This window comes from Centroberyx affinis, unplaced genomic scaffold (genome assembly GCF_046629955.1).
Source record: "Centroberyx affinis isolate AG114_WGS23_722 - 3 ecotype Tasmania unplaced genomic scaffold, CSIRO-AGI_Caff_v1 ptg002802l_1, whole genome shotgun sequence".
NCBI lineage: Eukaryota > Metazoa > Chordata > Actinopteri > Beryciformes > Berycidae > Centroberyx > Centroberyx affinis.
Window position 1 is genome coordinate 45,980 of NW_027280948.1, and position 18,924 is coordinate 64,903.

Sequence of the window (18,924 nt, forward strand, 5' to 3'; positions counted from 1 at the left end):
TAGGCTTTGACAAAGAACGAATCCTTTTCATACAGCATGGTTTTGTGATGATGTGTATCTGGGTTCCTGCTGGACAAGTACACTCACTTTCTTTCTGGCTGGAGTTCTGGCTGAGGGCCCCGGCCCAGGACCACCTCTGCTGGCGGATCTCTGCCCAGGTCTTCTTGGTGGACCTCTGGATGGCTGCCTCATAGCGTTCCTGCAGGGGCAAGAGAGAAGAGGAATCAGTCATTTAAACCACCTAGTGTGTGATGAAGGTATGTGTGACCTGTAGAGATGAAATGCTGTTTGCAACACCCAAGGTCAGAATCCACTTACAAATCAGTGCCATCTTTGACAGGATTAGTGTTATTAAGCTTCTAAAGCATCACATATTGAATGCATTATTTCCGAGCCCCTGTTCTATCCCCATCGTACTTTGTTCTTCTCCAGCTTCTGTTTCTGTCTCTCCTCCAGGGCGGCCCGACGTTTCTCCGCCTTGATCCGCTGCCCCTCCAGCTTCCTGCGCCGCTCGTCCAGCTGCTGCTCCCTCAGCTGCCGCGCCTTCTCCTCCTTCTCCAGCCACTGGGTCTTTTTAGTAGCTATGGGGAGCAAGAGGGAAGATAGGGTCAGGAGTGTTAGATGATGAGGATACTGGAAAATGGAGCCCCCTCTCTCTCTCCTATGCCCTCTAGATGGGTATAGTATCCTTGGTACGCATCCTCTTTCAAAAATCCATTCTTTGAAAGGAGGTCTTTATCAGTTCTGACTCTAAAGTGTGTGATATCTGTTGAAAGGCACTATCTGACATATAAAAGCTTCTTTTGATAGGTTGATGGTATTCAAGTAAAATCCTTTTTGAACTCATGCAACTTGAGGAAATTCTCCAAAAAGTCAAGCCTCTCTGATGTTCACTTCAGATCTAAAGCCTTCTTTGAAGAAATGTGTTGCCTTTTACCTCTATCCCCAGCTTCTTTGGAAAAATAAATTCAATTACTTGACTTTTCCACAGAATACTGGATTATGCCAAGTTAGACAGATAGTTCTGAACTGACACTTTACCAGACTAATCGCATCAAGCCTCCACGTCAGCTTCAATAAACCCCGCACTTTGATATGGTAATCGTCTCCCCTGAGCCATTCAAAGAGGGTATAAAGAAGCCTTCTGCGGCTGCCTCCCTGTGTACACAAGCCACCATATTTCTTTACAGCTACAAAGTAAAACCTCCATGAAGAATCAGCTTCTGCGAGGAGGCGAGGCTTAGTTCTCCAAAGCACTCGATGCAACAAAAGCAACTAGTTGTGGTTATCAGATTATGGCCAAGGGGCATTGCAGCAATGTTGGGGGCTACAGTGCTGGAGATTTATTGGGAGGCACAGAGCTGGCCTTTTATCTTAGAGGGGAACAAAAAGCTGAGTTATACCGAGGCACAGCATGCCAGCACCTCGCAGCAAAGAAATATGTCCCTGTGTATTACCGGCTGCAGTGCGTATTTCAGCTCAGCTCAGCTTGATGGCTTTTAATAATGACAGTTTGATTTGAGAGAAGCCACATCATTAACCTCTAGTGATACAAAGCTTTAGGGGCTAGTAAGCAGACCCCAGCAGTGGGAATTTGTACGAAAATCCGCCCTGGTTTCAGGATTTGTTGTGCTGTGATCAGAGCAGGAGGAGGAGGAAACAGCCTCAAGTGCCCACAAAGGCAACATTTAAGGCTTGCTGGCTGAGATATTTTACCATTTTCCACATCCATAACTTTCCCTCCACCTCCTCTCTGCTGCATCAAAGGAAACCAAACAGTAACGAGACTGCACTCACCCTTCCCAAGCAAATTGAGTGTGTGACAGTGTGTGACACTCACTGATTGCATATTTGAATTTGGCTCATGCAACCGCAGCACTGCAATGGCCACGGTTTTCCAGACTATGTAGGAAAAATGAGTTGGGAATTGACTGGGGGGCTTCATGGTTATACTGTACCAAGAGAAAGTTATTCTGAACGCTTTCCACTCATAATTAACACATCCAATTTTCAGTATTCTCAGACTCATTCACCATCTGCCATCATCTCAGTGATGTAGTGGAGTGTGGATTTAAGGGCCCAAAAGATGACTACTCCTAAATATCTTAAGTAGATATTCCTTAAATAAGTCCCTCAACTCTCCTGACGGTGATCAGCATTAACACCCAACATCTGAGCTTTCTATAGCAAGGTCATTAAATAATCATTAGCAGAGTGCTGCTCCCACCCTGCGCACATTAAGTATTCATATTATCCAACCGCAGACAGACAAGACAGGAGAGTAGCTTCTGCGCGGTCACACAGCCAAAACTCTGATGATGCAGCTCTCTCAAAGATCAGTGAACATACATGCATTAGTCAGCTTCACTTCAACGTGATGAGGAGTATTTTAATGAGATATCAGCTGGAATATGAAGGAAGCAGGAAATGTAGGGATCTTCTATTACAACTTAATTACTGATATAAATACTATGGGTGATATTTCATAAGCAAAGTCTTCCTAGCCAAGATCGTTTTCAAGCTGATATTGTAAACAAAAGCTTTGGTTGGATCTTATCCTTATCCCAGTCTGAATGAGGGTATTAGATCAGGGCCATACCATCTGGTCTTACTGGTCTCCCAATTAGACTGATCCATGGTAGGAAATGTGCCGCCCTCATCTTACTGCACTTGAATACATGGTTGGATTAACAACTGGGCATTACTGAAAGTACAAGTAGGATTGCGTTGAGTTTTACAATAGAAATGAGTCACGGGAGAATGCAGGGCGCAATTGTGAATTCATTCTCTATTATTTTATGCAGATAATCTTTCCATTCTGACCTACATAATATGGCCTGCAGCTTTTACTATAGACTAGTACAGCTTTGCCAAAAGTGAGGCCAAGATAAGATATCATACTTAATATCTATATCACCAATGAAAATCAGGCACATTGTAAAAATAATAAAAGAATTTCCAGAAACATGCAGATTGTTCTCATGATACTGCTCTGGGTTTAGATAGAATGACAGTATCTAAAGTGTAAAACTATTATTACCCTGCGAGACTCAGAGACTCCCACATCCCAGAGACAAAAATGTCCACGCAAGCAATGTGACACAGTCACACACTAACACCAAAAATTGCACAGAACTCTGAAAAGAGAGGTTCACTCAACTTTGCATCTAAACAAGGCTATGTGAATTCACAGCTTTCCCTATTTCTCCAAATATCCCTTTTTTTATTGTTTCTAACAGTCTGATTTTCATTTGGCAACGCAAACGTGTTGAGATGTAAATTCACAGCCAAGCTAAATCTGGCCGCGAGCGTTTCTAAAACCCTCTAATTTCTATAGTAAGATTGTAATCAGAGTGGTTTTGTGGTGTGTGATTCTAACATGTTATCTTCAAATGTGAAATCTAAGGAGCGGCGTGGAGCTGCAGTTGGGACACAAAGTTCAAACTCCAGGCACACAACATCCAATAATGTCAGCCAATAATGACAGTCACTTATACAAAAATGATTGGTTAAGTGATCAGTCTATGGCTACATGAATTGATTAAAACACACATCTAAGAAGGCTTAAATGTAATTCAGAGAGAGAAAAGGTTAAAAAATAATGATAATCTCTCATGGGAAAGAAGAAAGAAAGACAGCCACGACAAAAGGAACACACACAATAATTATGTTTTTTTTAAAAGATGATTATATGAGTGACACGATTAAAACTACTCAGATGTATTAAATTGATACATCCAACTCAAACAGAATGACTGAGAAAGGTCTTCACCACCACCATCACCACCACCACCACATACACATAGGTGAGTGGCTTACCTTGTAACTGGCTGAGCTCTTCTGCAGAGGGGAGGGGCAAGAGAGAAGACAAAGGCAACTGTCAATCATGCAAAGCAGTGCGCCGCCAGTATGTCACTCTAGCCGGGTGACAGCGTGACAGCCATGTGTTAAACAAATAAACACTCAAGCAGTGGGATGCCATCACAACCGACAGAAAAATACAGCCATGGAAATTGTTTTAAAGCCCCTGGAGAAATTGTGAGCAAAGGCATTGAGAAGTGTCGTATCATTTGATCAAACTATGTCAATTAAAGTTTGGTTAAAATGTAGAAGAATGCTCTGAAGTTGCAGGTGCATGGAACAAAGCTCAGATGAAGACAGACATTCTGCACACTGCCAAAACTTAACTGGACAAAAATCTAGCCAAAATCTAAACAAAAATCTTGCCAAGAAACTTAAAAGTGCAAGTGCATCAAAAAAAAAAAAAAAAAAGGGAAGAAAAGGGGCATATGCATTTGTGTTAATAGATTGATGATTTTGGCTAGATTGTTGGCAGTACGCAGAATCTGTCAGACTTTTTTAACTAACATAAATTTTAGTGCTGCGGTGAGCCAACGCAAAACAACAGACAATAAGCGATTGTTCTGAAACTGCTCATGAGTATTTGAGCATGCAAGCAGAAAATGAATGCTTCTTAACAGTCTTTAGTAAAACGTTGGCTTGGTTTTTGCCTATTTCAGCTGTTGTTGTGCACAAGCCAAAACTATTCTTTAATCTTCAAGTTTCTGTGCTACATGTGCAAGCCATCTGTAGCCGAGAGCCAACCCAATGGTGACACAATCTCAAACCCAAAACAGCAACCTCTTCTCACCCCCAACACTAGGGGGAACTCTCTTCCCATGTAAAGGGCTCGTCCTCCCACCTCTTGCCTCGACTTACCCAGATATTTGGCCTTCTCCTCCCGCCGCTCCTTGGCAAGCTTCTGCCTGTCCTCTGACTTGACTAAGTCTGGGGTGAGAATGAGAGAAAAGGGAGAGAAAGAGGGAGAGGGTGTGTGAATGAGAGAGGTCATTGTACACTCAGATCAGTAAGTCCAATCCATTCAGCCACATCTGCACAGTTGGAGAGATAAACCCCAAGGAAAGCTGGCAGTGGGAATCAGATAATATAATAGGCTATTTCCATGTTCAGACCTGGGCCAAATGGTAGTTGGCATTTGCTTCTGTTTTCAAGCAGATAAAAACAAAAGCTAAGAATTATTTGCATATACTCATTTGACCCAGATCTGCAACACCGACAAACCCTGGCAGTGAGAATCTGAGAAACTGGATTCACAACCCACTTCCCTGTACATCCTACTCGATCTCTCTCCAGCCAATGATTCCAGTTAAGGTGAGACTGACTAACCAGCTTTTTGTTGACAATCTAAATTAGAGGTTTTCCATCTTGCTTGTACATCTGCAGAAGGAATGGGCAATCATGTGTGATGAAGGGCTGAGAGTCTGCGGGTTTTCATGCCAACCAAAGGCTACACCAGGTGATTTCACTCATTAGTTCCTCCTCTCTGGTTGAAGGTGTGCCAGTCAGTGAGATCAGCTGGTGTAGTGTTTGGTTGGAATGAAAACAAGCAGACTCTCGGCCCTCCATGGCCCATGATTGCCCATTCCTTCTGCAGGTGTACAAGCAAGATGGAAAACCCCTAATTCAGATTGTCAACTAAAGCTGGTTAGTCAGTCGTGTAGTGAGTAGTGAAGAGAACATATAATTTAAGAGTTAAGAACACTTGAACACTAAAAAAAAATAATAATACTAATAACAGATATAACCTGTACCTTATCATTCAATATCTCTACAATAAAGAGGACCCTGTGTCAACCAAGGACTTTAATTACCTGTCTTCCTCCAAGATCCTTTAGGTACCAAATCCTTTAAAAGTACCATTATTTCTAGTATAATTATTTCTTTGCCATCAATCATTTTGTCAGAGTAGTTGTCATTCCCGCCTCCCTTCAACTGAACATCGTGGAGGGGCAGTAATGATGCACGTTCCTTCTCTTAAACATGATTATATGGGTAAACGTTCTCTTCTGTGCTGCTAAGTCACAGTGGCGGGGGCTTTTAACTTTTTAAAATCTCACCACAAGGAAATGCATGCCACAAGACAATGACAGGAAACTGGCAACGTCAATATTTCAACACCAGTGCTATACGAATGGCAGATGCCTGTGCGTATGACCAAAGAACAAATGTTCAAAGAGAAGTCTTGAGGCAAGCCAGTCGTCTTCAGATAAGAGCTGCAGTATGTAGCAGGCACACTAAATCTCACGTGCCATCTGGACGTGTGTGTGTTTATGTACGCGTGAGTGTGTGTGTGTTATGACTAGAGGGGGGTGCTTCCATATCCCCCTCTCTCTGTGACATCTCTGACGTTCGGTCACACATACCATTACCCCGAAATACCTTTGCAGTACCACTCAGTAGGAGTAACCCTTGGGGCAGAGCAGCCCATGCAAACACAGAGCTCAGCCATCTCAGGAATTCCAACTGCATCCTTTCATGATAGCTGCTGCAGCTTCCTGGGAAAATATTGTACTTGACTCATGTTGACTTGCTAATAAAGCACAAATTGCTCTTGTACCGACTCTGAAGAATTTATAGATGAATGCATTTTATTACATGATTATATGATTACAGCCAAATTAATCCATCCTCTGAGAAAATTGCAGCGTAATAGCCTAATTCATAACACAGAATCACAGCTGGACTAGATAATTTGGAACTTTTGGCCATAATCCAAAATGTGTTATTCCTATTTTAGAACTCCTGTTTTCTGAAATGGAGTTCTATGTAGGCTACAATCTTGATCTTTCCTAAGCACCTAGTCTTCATGCCACATCACCCCCTCAGTCCAAACAGACCATATGTTCCACACCAGAGACAAAGGAACTCATCCTTCGGCAGAGTCTAATAGGGTGAGGCGTTAATCATAACACATGAAAACAATCTGTCGTGCAGCCTCCCCTAAGAAAAACCTCTGACCCACTTTGGTATTTATAGGAATATGGAAAGCTCAAGTGCACGATGCTGTTGGGTTTGATGTGTGCTGCTGTTTGCAGCTCACCACCATGTTGATCATATGTCACATGCACAGGCTTCGGAGACCAAAACAGACTGGCCCAGAAAATACTGCTGGGTGCAGTGTTAGGGCTCCAGAGTGTGAGAACACACTCTGGCATCTTTTCAAAATCCCGGCTCTGTGTGATTCTCTATGCCTCTGAATGGGGGTAAAAGAGGAGGAGTGTGGGACATACTGTATAGAGTGATGTGCCGGCCAAAACAGGCCCCACTGAGCAAAGCCATTGGACACACTAGAACAAGAAAGAATCCCAATGTGTCTGTACATTTTCTATCCATCTACTCACTATTGTTTCAGACAAAAATCAGACAGAACGTCCTATGCTTTTACAGCCACTCCACAGCAACAGATTATAATCAAGCATGGGTGAACTGAAGCAGCAGGACGCCCCTGACAGTGACAGTGTGGAACAATCCTTGACACCACCTTCCAGGGGGGGAGCTGGTGGACAGTAGCCAAGTGCCATCTCCGCTGTCATAGGGAAATGGTTGAGATGTGCCAAAATTTAATTAAGCAGACCATTACGAGAAGCAGTGGTTCCCAACTGAGCTACAAGCCTCACTATTTCATTTCACTAATTAAGAGCCGTGGAGTGCTTCTCGTCCTCGTCATACGCCTCTGGGTCGTGCAAAACCTCACAAATAATGAGCTTTACGGAACCAGCGGAAAAGGAACTTGGAGGGCAAAAGGGAAGTGAGGGTCATTTCTGGAATCAGGAGACTGGGAATGAACCACATATTTCTCTAAAATAGAGCCAGCATGATAGCTGAACTAAGAATACCAAAAAACCCTTGATATGACTGATGTGGCCGAGGTCATAGCAAGGTATTCGAAGTGACAGTATCGTTACGGTTTTGGGAGCAATTTGGGACTTCGGGGTTTATCCCTGTCACCTCATGCTATGGGAATAAAGACCATGACCACAGTCAATGGATTAATGGATAAAGGGGAGAGAGAAAAGAGGCTTACACTCCAAGAAAACCCAAACATGTTCCTTGGAGTTCGCATGTGCTGTTAGCCAGCGCCTGTGAGCAGGACAAGCAGCGGCATTGTGGACTCAGCTATGGCGCAACTGCCAGGTCAAACTTAATGCCCTCTTGGCATCACTCACTGAAATAGGATGCCTATTCAGGTTCCTTCTGCCCACCTTTCATTAGGGACCGGAGGTGATTACAAACCCCCACACGAGAGCCTGGCAGCGACTAGCATTAGAAAACCCACTTACCGACAAGGATCATCTGTCCATATATTACGGGGATATTTTCTGCAGGAATTCAATTCCGCCTGAAGCTATCTCTATTTCCTCAATGGGGCTGTGTTCCACACTTAGTACCGACAAACAAAGATAAACTGCAGCAGCTCTATTGGATTTAGCTTCACTCCTGAAAGCATGTGGTCACTATTACTCTGATACCGAAGCATTACCTTGCCTCTAGAGAGCTGACCCGAGTCCACTGAAGTGCAGAAGTAATTGCTCCATTATCAGCACTGCTTTAGATCTTCTAGTCGAGTCAGGTCTAACTGAACTTCCATTATATGTTTTGCCTTTAAGCCACTGAATTCTATACAAGTTACATTAACGCATTACAGCAGAAACTTTTGCTTTACCTCTTTTCGACCTGGGGACAGGTGATGCCGGTGAAGCAGGTGATCGGGGGATGATGTCAGGTTTTGTGGGGGTAGCCAATCTCCGGGCTGTGTCTTTCTTAGTGGGGGACTCCATTCTCTGGGTTGTGTCTGTCTTGGGGGGGCAGCTCTCCCCCTCCGGGTCCGGCCGTGTGGGGTTTGTGTTCAGTTCTGGATGGGGAGCTGGTCAGAGAGAGAGAGAGACAGAGAATGAAAACAAGTGAGAAAATGACGAGGTAAGATGAAACACAGGCACAGAGATGGAACCCAACCAGTTTGTCTTCATTCCTTTCACTGCTGGGCCTATGCACCTCAGTCTGGATGACGTATACTGCAACCTGAGTTTCATGTATCAAGTGTGAGGGGCGGAGCGAGTCGGTGGCTATAAAGAGAAGACTATCCTCTCCTCAAAGGGGAATTGTTCAATTTTATAATTCAGACTAAAGTGGTCACTCAAATTTCAATGCTGTAGCAAAACAATTAAATAGAGCACCGCCAAAGAAACAATCCGTGCTTCTGTACAATGATTTTATTTTTCCTACGGTTCAGCGATATTATCTACTGTACAAAATGAGATTACACCCGTTGCTCAGTAGCACTAGATAACAGGTCTTAAGCCTGCCCCTCGATCTCTGCGCCTAAAACCACTTCTCCACAGCGGCGACTGATTTATCGACAGCCAGGCCTGAGCAAATGGCCTGACTGCCTGGCAGAACAAAACACAGTAATTGCTTTTTGGCCTCTTGATGATTCCATCGAGGTGGAATGAATTGCTTAGGAAAACAGCGTCAGAGTGATCATCTGCCCAGAAGTAGCCAAACTTCTTTCTGATGAAAACTACTCATAATAGCAGCCGGTTTAATCGCTTGAGCCTACTGAAATAGGCTCAACACTCATTTGGACTCCCAGAGATTTTAAAAGCTTCTTGATAAAGGAGCAGCCGGACTGGCTTTCTTGGGACAGCAGCTTCACTCAGAGCACCATGACTCACATTTGGCAGGCTGCTGAACTTGAATCTCCTGCTCAAACATAAGTTTGCCCAGGCTTTGGCGGCCAAACAAAGACCCTCGCAGGGGGGATATTTGGCTTTGTCCACTCAGCACTGTACCTCTGCATTCCCTATGAAACCGTGTTGGGGCATAGTTTCTTCTTCATAGTCTCTGAGGGTAAACACTGGGGCAACACGCTCTAAATTATTCAGACATGGGCTAAAAACAACACAGACAGTAGGGGGCTGTCACAGAGAGACAGTGCGTGAAGTGAAGATTTACTATACGAGTGCTGTGCTATTCAATAGTTTCAGTAGGATTGCATGGAAGAGCACCAATGAGGAGAGGCCGATGCTGTGCAACTTAAAAATTGAGAGAATTAGTTACAGCTTTGTATAGTGTAGGCTGTATGCTGTAACTGTATGCTTCTTAAGCCATAAATGTCTCCTCTAAACCATGCCGTGTAGTAATTTTTTGCAAGCCTACTGCTCTCACGTGAGTAACACTCAGATGGCTGTTAAACCCCAGTCACAGAGGCACAAAGACACCTGCTGGACAAAGGTCTGCATGAATAGCAGTCAGTCCAATAAAGTAAAGCCAAGCAAACTTCTCACCACTGCAACTACTGATGCTTAGTACTCAGTCAGATATCAGACCATATGGACAAGTTTGCCTGAGCTCAGCTAGGCACATGCAAAAGCTATGTCATCAGTCTGGGAAATGGAGGCAGTTACTGTGATGACCCTTAGTTGGACAGGGCGCCATGGCCAGAGAGGTGAAAGAAGAGAGATGAGAGAGAGACACAGAGAGAGAGAGAAGGACAGAGAGAGAGACAGACAGACAGACAGGCGGTATGAACTGAGCTGAGTGTATGAAAGAGCTCAGCTGAGAGACAAGACATTGTGGTTCCCCTGTCAAAGCACGCCACTATTAAATAAGCATTCCTCCGGCATGGATGTGCTCCGAGAGAGAGGGGCCATTGTTGTGGTCTCTGCATGGCAACGGGACTGCAGCCAAAACACTGCAATGACGAGAGAGGGGGAATGGGGGTCTGAGGGGTGGGTGGTAGAGAGATAAACTGAAAGTCAAGGATGAATACTGAAATCTGCTGTTGTTGGGTAATTTCAGTGAAATTTTGGAAGTAAACTCAGAAAGGCAGTTGTAAAAACAGACAGGGAGAATCAGCCAGTATTGCATTTAATGAAGGTAGGATTGCATATAGTTGCATATAGTGAAAGCTATACCTAAAACAACATAACTCACAGGGTTTGTGACTAACTTTGTCTAAAGCCAAGTAGAACAGTAGCCACTAAGTATAAACCACTTACTGACCGATCCTGGATTTTCTCCTCCTCTCTTCCATGTTATTATTGTGGGGAAAATAGGTCACACAGGAGACCTACAATTTAAAATATTGTAATGATCAACCTGATCCCTACACTTGTCTTACAAATAAATAAAGCTGTACATCCCCAGGGATCACACTATTGTGACTAGTGGAGGAGGGGGGGTTAAGAATCATAAAATCCTCTTGTCTGTCTTTATCATATTGTATCATTTTCTCACAATTGCACAAAACCCCTCGGGGTAGATATGACAAGCAGGGTCCCAAAGGTGAGAGGAGCAAGTGCAACTCTGAAAGATGGCCATTGTCTTGCCTCATATCCAGTACAGTCCCGAGCACCTGGGGAACTGGGGCCATAAAGCACTAGCTGGCTGACAGGACTGTGGGCGACTGCTCACACAATCAGTATGATCTATATTGTCACTGATAGAGAGAGTGAGAATGCAGGATCCCCTGGTATGCAGGTGGCACCGTCACTGAATACTGATGAAACCTGAAACTCCCGAGAGGAAAATGGGATGGGAGAAAGGGAGAGGGAGAAATAGAGGGGAAAGGAGAGGAGAGGAACAGGACTAGGGATGGGGACAGGGAGAGGAGTGTTGCTGCTTAGCAAGAGACTGAAACAAGGGCTGTGATTGATGCAATGCTGCGACTGGCAATCAGACAACAGGAAAAACACAGTGAATGATAGTTGAGTTAATGGAAAAAGCCACAGAATAAATAAATATCGCAAACAAAATCGAACCACAGTTCTATTGCAAAGCCATCTTTAAGATACAAAACATTTCCATATAGAACTTGGCCTGCAAACCAGCTAATTCAGGGACTTTCACCTGGTCTGGCCTGTTACTGGCATAGTGATGGGCACAAGAGTAACAGGAATACTAATCTCTACGCGGTGACCCCTTACTGCAAACAAGATTGCGACACACTCATGCGGTGCTTTAAAAAGTAGGATGCTAATGTAATATTTGCACAGATGTTCTAAATGCAATTTCAAAGTCTGTTCAGCAAATCAGTGAACTCTGCGTTCTGACCGGCCTCAGCGGCTTCAGCTGTCACAGGCAAAGATGTGACTCAAATAAAGCTAATCGAATTATCTGGGGCTGCATTTGCGATTTAAACTGTGATTCATGTCATCACAAGTTTTTCTTGTCATAAATTGCTTTAGAACTTTAAAATTGTATAAAGAAAGGTGATTTTGTTAAAGAAAATAGATAGAGGATTTACTGAGTTTGAGTATGATGAAAGGTTTTCACCAATACTGTACCTTCATGGACCAAAGATTACCTGGAGCTCTAAAAAAAAAAACTTGCCGCTCTCTTAAGCAATTAATTGCAGCCTCTGTGATTTGGAAATTGCATAAATTCATATTGCAATTTCATTTTTTTTTCATGAATTGTTAAGCTCTATTCTCTAATGGTGTGAAATCACAAATTTCACAAATACAAATTTCACCATTATTTTGTCACATCATCCAAAACAATCTATAACAGAGGGCTCGGTAAAGGTTGCTTGCATCACTTGAGCCACTGCTTCTTTCACTATATTCACACTACAGCTTCCCAGAGGCATTACACTCAGGGGACAACTACAGTCAAAAGCCATTAGACCACATGCTGGAGACATGGCACTCATCATTTACATTATTCATATGCATAAATCAATCCACACCAACTTCCACTGAGATACTCAAGTCTCCATCCTCCCTGAACATGGAAAATCACTTTGGCACAGCCTATTGTTGGGAAGCGAGGAAGAAAGATGCACTAGACAAACATTTGATCAGCATTTGCCATGCTTGATAACATGGACTCTTAGATTCATTTCGGGTTTTGGGATGCACCACTAGCCATTTTTAAGAGTGCTATAGAAGACTCAATAATCCAAAAGCAACAGGAAAATGTCCCTACAGGGATCAATGAAATATCACTAGGGCTGGGTATCGTTTAAAAAATTACGATACCAGTACCAATAAAGTGATACCGATACCAATATAGTACTTCATTCGATACCTTTTTTTTAACGTTTTGGTGGCATCTTGGCACGCTGAACTGCCAACTCCGTCACATACACCGCGTTCGACTTCACCACCACAGACTGTATGGGCTGTAGCTGCTGCGGCAGTGGGCCAAGCACACGTCGCATTAAATCGAAGAACGCTTGTGGTGATTGGTTGCGAGCAAAACCATACAAATAGTCATTTTTTCTAGATCTGTGTACAAAAAGTATCAAATGCAGGTATCGTTTGACTGGAGAAGTTTTGATACTACTTGGTACTGGGTTATTTCGGTCGATACCTTAAAAGGTATCGAGTAGCGATACCCAGCCCTAAATATCACTTATTATTAATATTATTAATAGCACCAGCTTGCAACTATCTGATATACACCTGAAGCCGAAATGTCACATTTGGTGGTAATAACTTAGCCACTTATTAAGGCATCTAAAAATGTGCTGTGTTTCTTCACTTAAATCAATTGTCAATCCTTTTTGAAGAGGGACATGCATAATTTCATTGCTTTGTTCTCCTCTTGAGTATCAAATGGGTATGGGGGCAGCGATGAGACCCTAGAAAGTGGGTCAGAGGAGGGTGAGGAATCTGTGGCATGCTGTGCCTGTTCACCACGTTGATCATCACACCGTCAGGCTGCTCCGCACTCCACAACCCAATTGGCCCCATCATGTCTCCCTATGGGGCCTCTCTAGCTGCAGGTGTCAAACAAAGCCTGAGGCACTCAACTGAACCCATTTAAAAGCTACAAAGAAATTAGGTATCTCCAAAAGTCAGCAGAAATATCATAGTGAAGGAACCCCTGCAGAAGTGAATGTATGCACGCATGCACGAGCACAGTGTGGCAACAGAATGGCAGGTTGAGAATCAGCAGGTAATTAGCACAAACTCAGTGCCATTTCCCTGTCAGGAGGAGAGGACTGCATGTCATGTTGGTCAAAAATATGTGTGCAACTTCAGAGGTCTGTTCTAGCTTAAAATGCTGGGTCAGAAAATGTAGCATAGGCTCAGAGCAGCAGAGCTCATTCAAAATTCAATCTGTTCTCTTCTTCCAAAGCACAGTTTAAAAGGAATTTAATCCATTGCAGTTGTGCTCATGACAATGTGAGCAAAGAGTCAAGTTGAAACTGGGACAACTGGTAATACCGCCACAGAAAATGTGATTTAGCAGAAATCCAATTTCACAGCATATTAGTTTGTTAGAGCAGCTCATATCCACCCTGGAAATCCTGCTTCTTCATGATGTGCTGTCCCAGTATTACACGGATATAAAAACTCACAAAAACAAGAGCTCCTCACATGTTTAATTGATTTTAGTAACAACAGTCAGAGTGTGAAGTCTTGAGCCCAAGCGAGCCGTAAGCATCCCATAATAAAATATTTAAAAATGCAGTTTGTGAAGCGGAAGACGATATGTCCTTGAAACAGCATGTGCCCACGTTAGAATGCAAGCTCTTTAATATCTCAATACAGCTCATGTAGAGAAACAGGCCCAAGCCCCAAAGGATCTGACTGGCAGCTCTGCTAAGTAGGGGCTCTAGACATCGGACCACACCTCTGTTTTCTACCTGTTCTTTAACCTCATAAGGGCATTGAGAAACCAAGCAAGAAAAGGCTGTTTCCTCCACAACACAACACACACTGTATGACAGAATCAGAAAAGTATGACAAAACATTTTTATGACGGTGCTTGCTCAATAACGATACTCTGGAGAACAGCTGTAAAAAGCAATAGGAATGTGAAACTACCCGACACAAAAAGACACAGACATGCACAGTGCAAAGCGAATGCATAAGAGTAATGGAAGGCTTTAAAAAATGATCTTGGTCACATGATAGTGACCAGTCAGACTGGATACAACTCACAGCTGGTCACTCATTTCCACTGCAACATCCACAGCACTGCCAAGGCTTTGCCAAGACACTAAGAGGAATGAAAATATAGGCCAAGGCATGGAATATTTATGAAGCCAAGAACTGCACTCTCAAGCACAACCCATTCCCTCTCCTGCCAAATGAGATAAAATAAAAAAGAGGCGTGCCGGCAAAGTTAGAAAAGTACCAGGAATAAGTAAAGGCTTAAAATGCAAGATGAATGATTGAATGATTGCAAAATCACTTTAAAAAATTACTCAAACTAACTTGGCAAAAACTGAGCACTTGGTAAACGGGGTGGAAATGCAGTACATTCTCTTGTAAAAATGGAAATGAGGCAAACAAGAGGCTAGGAAATAGCATTGAGTGCAAGCCGTGAAATCAAAAGACTGGAAAGGGAAAAGGGCGGCAACCCAAAAAAGAAAAGAGGAACTTGGGAAACACAAAGAGAATGGATCTGCATCTCATTTGGGATGGGCCAGGGAACTAATGAACTACCTCATCGGTTACCCCCCTAACCCGTCGCCCCTTCACCCTCTCGCCCCGGATGGGGTGATGTAAGAGGCCGATGGGGCCGAGACACACTGGAAGCGCAGTGTAAACAACAACCACTGACTCCACGCCAGGCCCTGTATGTGTGTGTGTGTGTGTGTGTTTACTTAGAACTCCAGGGTCCCAAAGTTTTTATTAACAGTTTTTGCATGTCCTCGCAACTGAGCAATATGATTTTTATTGGGAAGCGAGAGAAACATCATCATTAAATCATGCGTACAAACTGCACTTAAATACCACCAGGAGAACATAGTTGGTTACTTTTTAACTGCAGATAATGTAATAGCTTGTTCCCCCAGTTGTAACTGTGTTACAACTGAGGGAAAAAAAAAACCTGAATAACACAAAAAGTAACTGGCCAAAGATAATGATGTTGTCTGCCTGATGAAGAGAATAGCGGTTTTGCATACCGACAACGGGGGCTGAAGACACTTCAAAAGATAGCATTCCTACATGGCATATCAATTGGCCAGTGAATAGTAATGTCTCTGTTAGTGGCTGCCACAGCTTTCATCCTGTCACCTGGCCCAGGCCGGGGACAATGCCAGGCATTTAGGCTGCTGCTCTCTCCGGCACTGTCGTACGTTTCAAAGCCACCATGGTGATGAAACGCTCTGCTTATCTCTTATCTACCCTGAGTACCCTGCGTCCACCAACATGCTCTCACATACACAAACACACACAAAAACACACACATAGCAGCAACCATAAGACACCCTGAGTGACGGGGGTCGCCACACTCAAGACACTCTCAGTGACATCAGCGGAGCAGGAGAGATATCTGGGCCGAACAGGCTGCCATTCATAAGTGGGAGTGCTCTATCGGCATGCCGACCCGTCGCCCCTGGCAACCTGCTCCACATCCCTTTAGGGGGGTTGGGGAGCGACGGTGTGATCTAATCCTCACTGGTCTCAATGAAGGGGCTGCATGGTCCCCTGTCACAGTGTGGGACCAGTGTTAGTTGGAAAGGAATGGGAGTCATTTATAATGGTTTGGGAGAGGCTGATCTTTCATAATTCACTTTTCTGTGACCCCCCACCCCATCTAAAATAATAACATTATGTCAGAAGACCCTTCATTGGAAGAACAATACTTAATAGAACCTTCAAGAGCAATTTGGGGCAAGATGTATCACTCTAATGGATTCTATTAACTAGCTTGATCCCAAACCAGTGGGTTCAGGGAGTAGGAAATGTGTGTGATGTATCTATGACTAACCGGGGGCTTACACTGCAGTACTGATATTAGGTTAGATTCATACAATGGGCTTCAGTAATGACCTCTGGCTGGTCAGATGCCAATCACACAGCTGTGTCTGACTGGTTGGTCATTAAAACCACTTTGAACATCTCAGATATCTGAAAGCCCCCTCTATGAATATCCTGTCTGTGTGAGTCAGTCAAATTTCCCCTTGTTTCATAGGATAGAATTTCAAACTCAACTCACTCTTTGTTGGAACCAGCAGAAAAAAACAACAATAAACTACGTGGTGCACTCTGTTTCAGCGGAAACACATCTGGAGGAGGAATCATCCTCCGCTCCTGAAGCATCACTGAGACCGACAATCAATAGATACAGCGAACTCAATTGGTGACATTTTACCTCAGCATGGCGTTGTTGACATTTTGCAGTAGCTGAGACTGTGTGTGTCTTTGTATGACGAGGCGCACAGAGTTGATGTTTGTCATTTTGTTCCAACATGGTCATTTTCTTAACCATTACTCTGAGCAAAAATCAGACCTGAGCAGTAATCTTTTGAACGTTCAACATACAATTAAGTCCAACAGTCCTCATTAGTCTTAGTCTCTGGATTTTGACTCTCCCACCCAAAAACCCAGAAATCCTCTGCTGGCAAGAGATACAATTATAGGTTACACTGGCACACAGTTAACTGTACAACAACACAAATGATCAATCCTGCTCCCTCAGTGACCAGGTTAAACAACTTCCATCAACAACAACATGGGAAGTGAAACTGCACTGACTTGAGTATCTACTGCAGTGGCAGTGTTTGGCCCAGTTTACCAAGTTTATGAATAAAGACATTTCCTAGAAAGCAGGCACAAGACTAGTTGTGATCCTCAACCAAGAGAATTACCAAATATGGACACAGTCAAATGATGCCACTGGTTGAGGCATGGTCCTCCTGGCAAGGAGAGTGCATGAAGATCAAGGTGTGCTTATAAGAACCATGCCCTTTAGCTGAACAGGGTCTGGTCTAATATTAGCAGATCGGTCTGGTGACCGGGGCTTTCACAGGACCAGAGAGCAGCCTGTCTGGGTTTATTTTCAGACTTGGTGGAAGTGGTAGGAAGCAGCTACAGAGCCCAGAGCAAGGATTCCCTCCCCTTGTCCTTGCTCTGGTGTCCCAGTGAGAAGGGCGGCACAGCTGCTCGATAATAAAATTAGGGCACACCACTGCAGAATGGGCCTCTGAAGGATTCGGAAGTCAAAAGGGAGACTGAAAGAGGGACGGGGGCTGGGAGAAGGGGATGCTTTCCAAATAGCGGATGTGTATGTTTTGGGGCCTCTTGTGTTTTTAAAGTGAGGGGTCAGTTGTGAAGCAGCATGTGGCTTTGGCATTCAGTCACTCTCTCACTACCAGGTTGCATTTAAGCAGCTGTGCAGCACCCAGGTGGAGGCTCCACCAGCCTTGGTCCAAGGACTTGAACCAAGATGCATGTGCACTGATGCATGTGATTTGATGTGATTTGCCTATTCTTAGCTATGGTAATAGTGCCCTAAAACAATTTGACCTATTTGGGGAGTGGCCTAATTAAGTTGTTTTGTACCAAATCATATTACCGTATGCCATAATGCACATTTCTTAATACACCTATACTAAGAAGACAAATTTTTAGCTCTGCTACAAGCTTTAATTCATAGTCCTTTCAGCTCAAAATAACTACAGGTGGTCCTTGCGAAATCATAGCTCTCTCTGAATGATCAACTGTATCATATATCAAAGGCTGATGTTATTAGGAAAAGACCAAAGGAACTGAAGAGGTGAAGCTAAGCTACATGTCAAAAAAGCCATTCTTCAAAAGTACATTCTCCAAAACCCAAAGCTATATTCAAAATGCGACGACATAAGTCCCTTTCAGAGACTTATCTACCAGAACTCTAGCCTATCTCCCACACACTTTTAAAAGTATGACTAATAACACAAGTAATGGGGCTGTGGAAAGTAAGTGAATTACTACGCTCATCAGTACAATGGGCGTGAAAAGATTAAGAGCTTTTATCAATGTCTTGCTTCATAGAATCTCAAAAAACATTTGATTTAAGCAATTATCCAAGACTTTAGACAAGTAGACCAATTATTTATAAGGGGAGACCACACAAACAGACACAAACAACATGACTGTGAAATTTGAACCAGCTAGTGGGTTTAGGTATGGTGAAGGTCAGACTGCTGATCCTGTTTAGGTAAGGTGGTTCAAAGGTGGGCAAGTTCAAATATGTTTTCAGACTAAACATTGTATTTGTTGAGGCTTTTTTCCCCCAAAACTTTTCAAGTGTTTGGTCCAACATGAATGAACTGTTCCCACATTCACGCACTGACCGCCCCTTTCAGTATCCATATCCTGGGAAAATACTGCAGAA

General features: G+C 43.5%; 1 protein-coding gene across 5 annotated transcripts in view; it reads right to left on the minus strand.

Moving 5' to 3' along the window:
* Positions 1 to 18,924, minus strand: part of map7d1a (MAP7 domain containing 1a) — a 43,762-nt gene that overhangs the window by 19,152 nt on the left and 5,686 nt on the right. For 3 of the 5 annotated variants that reach the window (XM_071535960.1, XM_071535959.1, XM_071535957.1), the window contains exons 2-6: positions 8,525 to 8,725; positions 4,720 to 4,788; positions 3,820 to 3,840; positions 418 to 581; positions 88 to 199 (exon numbers count right to left, since the gene is read on the minus strand). In XM_071535960.1, the coding sequence (XP_071392061.1) occupies positions 88 to 199; positions 418 to 581; positions 3,820 to 3,840; positions 4,720 to 4,788; positions 8,525 to 8,725 (567 nt within the window). The remainder of the gene's footprint in view (positions 1 to 87; positions 200 to 417; positions 582 to 3,819; positions 3,841 to 4,719; positions 4,789 to 8,524; positions 8,726 to 18,924) is intronic. The other 2 variants (XM_071535961.1, XM_071535958.1) reach the window with 1 other exon arrangement.